Source organism: Thunnus thynnus, chromosome 12, assembly GCF_963924715.1.
Source record: "Thunnus thynnus chromosome 12, fThuThy2.1, whole genome shotgun sequence".
NCBI lineage: Eukaryota > Metazoa > Chordata > Actinopteri > Scombriformes > Scombridae > Thunnus > Thunnus thynnus.
Genome location: NC_089528.1, coordinates 6,234,531 through 6,244,033, shown reverse-complemented (window position 1 = coordinate 6,244,033; position 9,503 = coordinate 6,234,531). Strand labels below are relative to the sequence as shown.

The 9,503-nt window shown below is 39.1% G+C and overlaps 1 protein-coding gene across 1 annotated transcript; it reads right to left on the bottom strand.

Annotated features, from left to right (window-relative positions):
- Positions 1 to 5,808: 5,808 nt before the first annotated feature.
- atpsckmt (fATP synthase c subunit lysine N-methyltransferase) lies at positions 5,809 to 9,425 on the bottom strand. Its single transcript, XM_067604977.1, has 4 exons — positions 9,029 to 9,425; positions 8,001 to 8,138; positions 7,675 to 7,725; positions 5,809 to 7,417 (listed from the first exon to the last, which is right to left on the bottom strand). Exons 1-4 carry the CDS (start codon positions 9,299 to 9,301, stop codon positions 7,196 to 7,198), a joined length of 684 nt encoding a protein of 227 aa, XP_067461078.1. The 5' UTR covers positions 9,302 to 9,425; the 3' UTR covers positions 5,809 to 7,195.
- Positions 9,426 to 9,503: the final 78 nt, after the last annotated feature.

The window sequence follows — 9,503 nt, the reverse complement described above, 5'->3', positions numbered from 1 at the left end:
ACTGTACCTAAATGATAAGAAACAGAGAATATGAGTATATAGTATCTTAATTTTGTGTGTGTTTGTGGGTGTTTGTGCATGTGTGTGCGCGCGCGTGCGTGTGTGTGTATGTGTGTGCATCCATGTATGTGTGTGTGAAACTAAAACAGTGCAGTGTGACTATACAATATATGTGATATGCTATGATATAGAGTATAACATGAAGGGTCAAAAGGGGGGAATAATTACAAAGTTATTGAGATCATTTATGAGCATGCAGAACAAATAGTAAAATGAAGAACAAAGGTTATATTAATGTTAATAGAGGAACATCCTTTAGGACACCCTTATACTACATTGTCGGGCACTATTTAAAACATGCAACACAGAGGTTAATAATACAAGATATGTAAGACAATAATACATGAAGATATTAATGTTAATAGAAATGTAGATTAAATAAAAAACACATTGAGCTGCATTGTTAGACACTAACTGAAACATAACTGCTTTTTTATATCTGTGCTTACGTGTTATAAGCACAGATATAAAAAAGCATGCAGAGTATGTAAAATACATAAATCAGTATGACACAATAAAAGCAAGACAACAATAAGACATGCATGCAAGTACATGGGGGCTGACTGGCAGTAGCAAGATAGCAAGATAGCGACTGGACAGCAGACAGCAAGGGAAGTTCAGCACAGACTGAGTACTAATCAACCATTTCTTTAAATGAGTTCTAAATGAACTGTATGTGTCCAGCTCTATAAAAGTTGCTGGGATGGAGTTCCATTCTAGTGCAGCTTTACGATAATCGATCGATGCAGCAATAATAAATGCTAATGCTAATAGGGTGGCCGGTTCGTCGAAAGAATAAACATGTTGAAACACTGCTATTGTATAACTAAGTAGTAAATAGACAAACATCTGCATTTTAAACAATCAATAACACTGATAACCTTACCATGTTGTGGCTCCAGTATCAGAAAATATGAAATATAATTTCTCTGGAAGTTGAAGGCCAATATGCAACCTAACCATGCTACATGAAGTAGTTACGTGTTACTACTTCCCGTAGCTGTTATCACGCGATACAATACGAGAATAAGGCCCGTCTCATAAAAATTATTAATTTTTATTTCCCACTTTTTAAATAGTTCACCCACAAGTTTAAGATCAGATTTGTCAATGCACACAATAAATAAATAAAAGCTTTGCATTTAGGTAAGGAGGCTCTGAAGTTTGTTTGGAATACCGATATCATCGATAGACTGCATTGTCAGTATCGTACATTTGGCACTAGGTGGCCCTCATGCACTGCCAGCTCTCCTTATTACTCTTATTACCTTATTACTTGATTTTAGTTTGACACTCTTTTCTAAGCAAATCGCTTAGAATTGCTTAGAATTGTTATCTGCAAATCGCTAATATTCATGTATATTTACAGCTATCTCTTATTCTGGATTAAGGGTTAAGAAACCTTGTTGCTGCTCAGATTTTTTGAGAGCTCCCTCCAACAGCAGAACCATTCCCACCAAAACTAACCATACAGCCATTTACAAAGAATGGTCAATTCCTATAAGCAAGTGTCTCTGATGGAAATTACAAAGCTAACATGCATATCACTTAAGACTCTCAACCTACCTGGGATCTTGAGTTTTATCTTTTGTACAGTTGATCCTGTTTTCTTATTCCTTTGTGTTAAAAAGTGTAAAAAGGATGTCCGATGTGCCAGTCGTAGTTGAATCTTCTTGTTAGTTACTTCCATAGTAACTCCTTTTTTAGTAGATGTTAATTATGTGTGATTCACATATGAAAAAAAATATATAAAAATTGACAAGGACTTTCCACAGATTTTCATCTTGACGTGTTGTACTGGGCTAAAAAACATTGTTGGATATCATTAGTTCATTCATCTATCTAATACTTGAGATTCAATTCAATTCAATTCAATTTTATTTATATAGTGCCAAATCATAACAAAAGTTATCTCAGGGCACTTTTCATATAGAGCAATAGCAGTATCCAATTTTGTAGTCCATCTGGTCCCATCCGTGTTTCCATTCCATTCCTTTCCAAAAAAGAATTAGACAATTAGACAATAAGTGAGTTGAATGTGAAAAAAATAGTAGTTAACCTACTTCTAAAGCCCTCACTCCTGGCAATTCTCAAGCTGGACTAACCCAGTTGGCTGCCTGTGCTTGAGTAAAATTGGCTTGTTATTGTTGAGTATAAAATTTTTAAATTGTTTACCTTGTAGAAAAATCCCACTGACATTGGCAGTCTGTCTGACAACTTTTCGCGTCTGTTGAGTTTTGCAAATTGAGTTGACATGTGGGGCGTTGTACATGTTTCCTGTACAGGATTAGTTTGACCGGAAGGAAACTAGTATCAGAAAACAGAGACCACACCATGCTGAGGCATTTCCTCCTATTAACAAGAACAAACTACTCATCAACTGAAAGTTGATAAGTAGTTGCATTTGGATTAATAAGGTGATGTCTCAACAGTGAATTTTCGGGTCATGAAAAAAATTTTTGCTTTTTATACACATTACAGAGAACATCTGATGTTTGGTGGTAGGAAAATATCAAAATATCGAAAACCCCAGCAATAAAGGAGACATCAAGGATTCTGTCAGTTTTTTGTTTTTTAAAATCATTTTCTTGAATAGTTTGTCAACTTTGCTATCTTCTGTCATAGGATTCTCAGCTTTTAGTTCTTTTTCACCCACCACTGGTGGCAACGATGGTGCTGGCCTGCCAATCTGGAGCAACTTGTAACGGGTACAGGTTGGACCCAATAGCAGCACAAATGACACGGGTATAAACTTTGCAGTCTTTATTTCACACGATGTCAGGGCAATATTAGCACGGTCAGAGAAACACAGTTTTTGAACCCCGATCTTCCACTCCCACAGCGGACAAAGACCAGGGAACAGGCAGGCAGAACTCAGAGTCAGGGACAGAAGGCTGGTGGGTTTACCGGGGCAGAGACGAGGGGCGATGGTCGAAGACAAGCTGATCAGAAACCGGGAAGGCAGTCCAGTGAAGATAGCAAGATGACTGAGCATAGTAGCGTAGACAATCTGACAAGGAGGGAGTGGGCCGAGGCAGCTTATATACTGGCTGATTGCAGATGATGAGCAGGTGGGAGCGCCAGGTGAAGGTGGTTGAACTAATGAGGGGTGTGGCAGAGCAGAGAGTGAGACTGAATGATTGGATGATTCCCACAGCAACAGGTGAGGGGGAGAGCAGACTCTGACACAACTTGGGGTTTAGTGTCTTGCCCAAAGATGTGTTCAACATGTGGACAGGAGGCCAGAATCAGAGATAAGAGATGCAAGTTGCTTTGAAATTGATTTTTTAATATTTAATATTAAAGTTAATGTAATGTTTTTTTATTCTTCTGTCTTCCCAGCTCCATCAGCATACTCTGTTCCAGCTTGCTAATCAATGCTCTTAATTTTTACATAATTACAAATAAATTCAATTTAGTTGTGTTTCATTAAGTTATGTAATCTATCAATACAGTTTCATAGCAATAAAGTTTGAGTCTACAACCACTATTTGTGTATCCAACATTCGTTGAAATTTGAAGTTTTAAGTGTATTACATGGCAGTCAATACATTAAATGAAACAATTTAAATCAGACGGGTATGAAGTGAAAGATGACGACAACACAACAGCACAGCACCAACATTTCTAGCTGCCCTGCGTGTGCATCTGCTACAAAGAGAAGAAAGAGGAAGGGGTTAAGGTCTCTTGTGGATTGCCATTTTCTGTGGGACGTGATTTCCTGTAGCACAAACAGGAAATAGCAGAGGGGGAGAGATTGCATGATGTGTGTTAATTCCAATGCACATCAAACATTCCATTCATGTTTGTATTACATATAAATATATTATGAAATAAGCACATTTTACTCTAAATATGAATCATTGTAGTTTAACAGAGTGGTTCCCAGACTTTTTTACCTGACCCAAACACACGCAAGTTAAGTCTGTGGGCCCCAATTCATTATAATCATTACTACATTTTAATATTCAGACCATAAATTCAATGTAGAACTATTAGAAGATCAATCAGTTTTCAGCTGAACTTAGAGACTGAAAAAAGATGCAACGCAACAGAGAGATCACTATCAATACTCATCGCTGTGGTTTGCAGGTTTCCAGGTGAACACTTTTTTGTTGCCAGCACCCTCGTTGTTGATTAATTGGTCCTGTTAATGCCTCAATTTAGGAGCATTCCACTATTGTGAGTGTATGTGCGCTCAGAAGGAGAAGTATTTGGTGAACCACTCCTGTTTTAGCCTCCCTGCTCCACATACGGGCCCCTGCAAAACACAAAAAGACACACTGATTAAAAGAAATCACATTTACATATTATGCTCAAGTTTTGGGCATTTTGCTCATTTTTAGACAACGGTAGTAACAAATGCGGTGCTGATTCTGACTGTCTCTAGTTCAGTAGTAACTTAAGTCTGTTGCTGGTTCAAACTCTCAATTCAGTAAAAACTAGATCTGTACAAGCTCAGTTTATAAGGTTAATTGCTCAGCGGCCAACTATTTGTGAGTATGTAATCATATCATGATTGTCTCTTAAGCAGTGTTTAAAGATCCCGTCCAGACTTATTTTAAGATATAAAAATTCTCTTTTTGAATGCTAATCTGTGTCTGATATGGTTTTACCATTAATAAAAAGTTGCATTACTTCATTAGAAATTTTTAAAATGACTCCACCAATCTGGCTGACACTAATCTCCTTCTGCCTCAATGAAAAATCCAGAACCTATTAACATGCAAATAATTTTAATTTCAATAGTTTAATTGATGGATACAAGGCGTCTCCTCCTTCACTGTAAAGTCCATTCTCGGTGTAAGTACACTGTAAGATTAAAGTTTCCACATCACACGCGTGTAAGTTGCATATTGGACCACGATTGGCTCTAAACTAGTTTTGATGTCACAAATCATGCTTGTTAGTACACGTTAAACTCAGATTGAAGGTGAACACAGAGAAACTTTCCTCCATCAGCAGAATGTGAGAACAGGTTCTAGTATCAAACTCTGCACATACATCATTCTACACAGTGAAGCTCAAACATCCAACTGTAAGAACAAGAAGAAAAACATATTTTGTTATGAGGAATATTTCAACACAGGATAAATGCAAAGCATAACTTCACCAAGGCACCTTTTAAAATGTCCATATCTGATAGAATGGGCCTGCAGGTGTGCATGTGTATATATATATATATACACACATATATATACATATATACATACATATACATATATACACATACATATGAAATGTATATATTTTTCAAAATATATGTACATATTTATATATTTTTTATTTCTTTCTGTATTTTGTTATTATTATTATATTTTTTTATGTCTTTTTATACATATTATTTGCTGTTGTTCTGTAATGGAGCCTTCCAGCCAAAGTGTTTCACATGATTGTACTTGTATAACTGGAGTGACAATAAACATCTTGAATCTTGGATATAGAGGTGCAGTTTTAGCTGTCAATAGAGATTTCACCCATATCCAATAGTGCATAATTTGCCGATAAGGCCGTATGTGAGCTATTCAGATATAACTGATACTTTAGCAAACACAAATTGGTAGATATACCATTCTTATCCTTGTATTGCTACTCATTCAGTCTATTATAGCATGCTGACAAGTGGTTCTCTTCTTTTACAGATCAACATGGGAGATGACAGCACTATCTTGAGCTCTGCCCATGATTGTGCATGTGGGGAGGTTTAGTTTAGCTACGTTGCAGCCTTGGCAATTTTTGCCATGTTGGACATCTGCTGGACAGAGATGGAGATGAAGTGGAGGAAGCCTGGCACTTCCAGAGTCATCCAGCTGGTGTCTGATCTGTACACACAGCGTGAGGAGACGTACAACTCCCTGGCCAGAGACATCACCACGGAGGTGATGTGGACTGTTTCAGGTCTGTGCTGAGGGGCACACAGTGTGGCATGGCATGGCTGTTGTCACCTGAGCCAGAGCCTCAACATCAGGCCATTCTCACTGTGCTGGAGCTGGTGAAGAATCATGTTTTGGGATCAGCAAGCTGCCATCCAGACAGCCACTATGGGACACTGGCAATGCTAATGGATGATTCTGTCGGCTGCTGGCTACAGGACTTGGCTGCATACATTGGTAGGAGCAGCATTTCATCTCTCCTACAAGACCCCAGAGCACTGTTGGACAGCATAAATGTGAACCTGCCTGCACAGTGATGTGTAATACTTAAAGCATTTTAACTGTGATTACGCTTCTCTTTTAACACATTTATCACACATTACTGTAGTTTTATACAATACCACCACCTCTCCTAAAATGGACAATATACAAAGATACTGTACATTAGTCTACAATGCCACCACATGGTGGCGTCAAAAGGTCAACTGATGTTCTACTAAAAGACATGATTCAACATGAGGCTGTGATTGATCTCCCTCTGGGATCTCTAATTCCATGCTCATAATAATTGTAACAGCTATTAATAAACAATACAGCTTTTATTTTTGCTGCCCCCATAAACTCAGATTTTCAGTGAGCAGAGAGAAACTTTCCACTTTCAGCAGATGAATGTGAAAACAGCCTTCTAGTATCAAACTCTGCACATATGTCATTCTGCACGGTGAAGTTCAAACATCCAACTGAAGTAACGAGAAGAAAAAAACATTTTTGAGTGGAGAACAAGTTTAATAAATACACAAGCCAAAAGTAGAGCTATAGTTCAGGAGTTCCTGTGTTTAATGTTACAAACCAGCCACTTAGAAACACCTGTCTGTCTAGAAAGGATCATTTAATTTCATACATGGAATAAACAATACAACTTGCACTGCAACTTCCAAGACATAATCAAGTTATGCAATCATTCATGGCCAGTTCCTCTTCTTCCTATTAGGAATTTCAGCTTCTTAAAACACACGTCAAATATGAGATGCCTGTACTATCATTCAGCCCACGTCTGCAGACATGGAGGAGACTCTGCTCATCACAACCGGTGCTAGAGTCAGTCACTTACAATGGTTTGCCATATTTAACCTCCTACTTGCACAATGACATGTGCGGAGCATTTTGCGGTGCATTTTAATAAAATACATCCGACTTTCAGATGCTTCAGGTCCACTCCTGGTCCTGGTCCAGACCTGTTAACCAGACCTTAGCTTCTGCATTTATGTGTGTGAATCTGGCACGTCCCCATGTTCTGATGTCGTTTTTCCTGTCATTCCATGTTGCAGGTGTGATTTAAATGTCTTGGCGTCATACAACCAGACAGTGTCTATGCCCTCCCCGGCGGTATGTTCAGGGACCCAGGTGGGGAAGGGGAATCGGCAGGCCACAACCTTGGCTGTGCTCGGTAACTCGCTTGCCAGCTTCAGCTCCAGCTGGTCCATCTGTAGATACAGCCAGACAGCAACAATTAGCAGTGATACTGAAATTTTGTTTAGTAAATTCAAATATAATGCTTTCAGATGATGTTGTGATACTGGAGGTCTTCAGCTCTTGTTCTATTTATCAGTGATACATACATACATGCATATTTAGACACAGCACACATATTACACAATCTGCTTTGCATATGTGATATGCTAAGAACATGAAATGATTCAACTTTTCAATAAAAAGATGTTGGCCGAACAGCAGAACTCACCATTTGAGGGACTCCAAAAATGACAACATTGGAGTACTGTGCAAAACTGACCTGGCAACAGATTGAGAAATACTGAGAATTAGACAGAGAAATGACACTTAGTTAACCAGTCACTGCTGGAGATGAAGGTTGATACATAAGGATTAGCAAAATACCTCAATATCTTGTTGTCATGAGTGATGCATTTCACATTACCAAGAATCCCTGTATGTTTCATTTTCTTATACTAAGTGATGCCTGATTTTGTCTATAATGACTAGAAGATATTGTTTGCATTGTTGAAATCATCTGTCTCAGTTCCTAAAAATGGGCTCGGTATCACTGACCTTCCACAAGTCAGAGATGTGGAAGGAGGTGGAGCGGTGGACGCCCTCTCTCCAGGCCTTGTAGCGGGAGTAACACACCAGCCAGGGATTCAGCTCAAAGCCTGATGCCTGAAAGCCATGCTTGGCTGCTGCTATCACCTGCAAGAGGAGGACAGGAAGAGAGTACAATGTTTCAACAATGTATTAACAACTATAGCAGCAGCTGGATGCAGTTTTTTGAAAGTTACTTTCTGTCGTGTTTCTGCATCACACATCTAGAAAAGATGTCAAACAGATTGGTTGCTACAACGTTTGAATCAGTTAAGATATATAAAGAAGCCATTGTTATGTGAAAACATCAAGACACAAAGCAGATCATCATCTGCATACTTGATGAGAACAGTTTAGATTAAAAAGAAACATTCAAAAGTCAAAAAAAGTGTCTTGCTGGAGGACACTGCTTACATGGCAGGTTGGAACCAAGACACAGGAGAACTCACCCACTCTTCCACCCCAAAAGAATGAGCAACTAAAATGACTATATTTGAAGTACATACTGTACTGCAGAGTAGAATAAGGTGTGTAATACAAGAGAAAAGAGGGAGGAAATGTGATAAACCACAGTTAAATTGAGGACATCATGAATTAAATGGGATGACAGCTTCCTTTTAAAATATTCTAAAGATAAGCTCTTGATAATGTTTGCTTTGGTGTTCAATATCTGTACAAGTTGATATCTGAAGGAGGACTGGCAGTGTTTCATTTTGTATCAACAGAAGGGAAGATGATTAACCCGTTTACTATTATATGAATGAATTTGGAAATTAAACTGGGAGACATTGCTAAATGATGATGGTAAAGAAGAAGGCAAGAACATCTATAAACAAACACATCTGATCAATATTTATGTCATAAACTGAAAGAATGTTCAGTTTTCTGAACTCAATAGAAACCACTTTATGAAGGTCTGACTGAATGGTGTGTTGATCCCACTACTGAAATGACTTCCATGTCTCTGTATCGACAGGATGACACAACACAACACTTACTATCCTCCCATCTCCACTGCCAATGTCAACCAGAGTCCCTTTTCTGGCTCCCAGCACCTTGAAGACGTTGTGCACCTGTTCAGTGGTCGCGGGGACGAACGGCAGGCAGACTTTCCTCAGCGCAGGAGCGACAAACGGTGCCGCAGCCGCGTACAACGCGACCACCGCGCCGCCCAGCAGCCCCGTGACGACCAGACCGAGTCCGCTGCTGCTGCCGCCGCCGCCGCTGTCACTCTGTGCTGCTGACTGAACGATAAACTCCTCTTTGGACATGACGCGGGCGTTACGCAAAGTAAAGCTGTCATGAATAAAATGAGATAATATTAAAGTACACTGCACTCATATATCCACCGCTATTCTCAAAAATGACCTTTGCAACGCTATCATACGCCCGACTGGATGACAAGGATAACCTCACAAAGGTTCCGCACTGTTTTTTCTTCGTCTTCTTCTTCCATTCATTGGGGCTTTATTG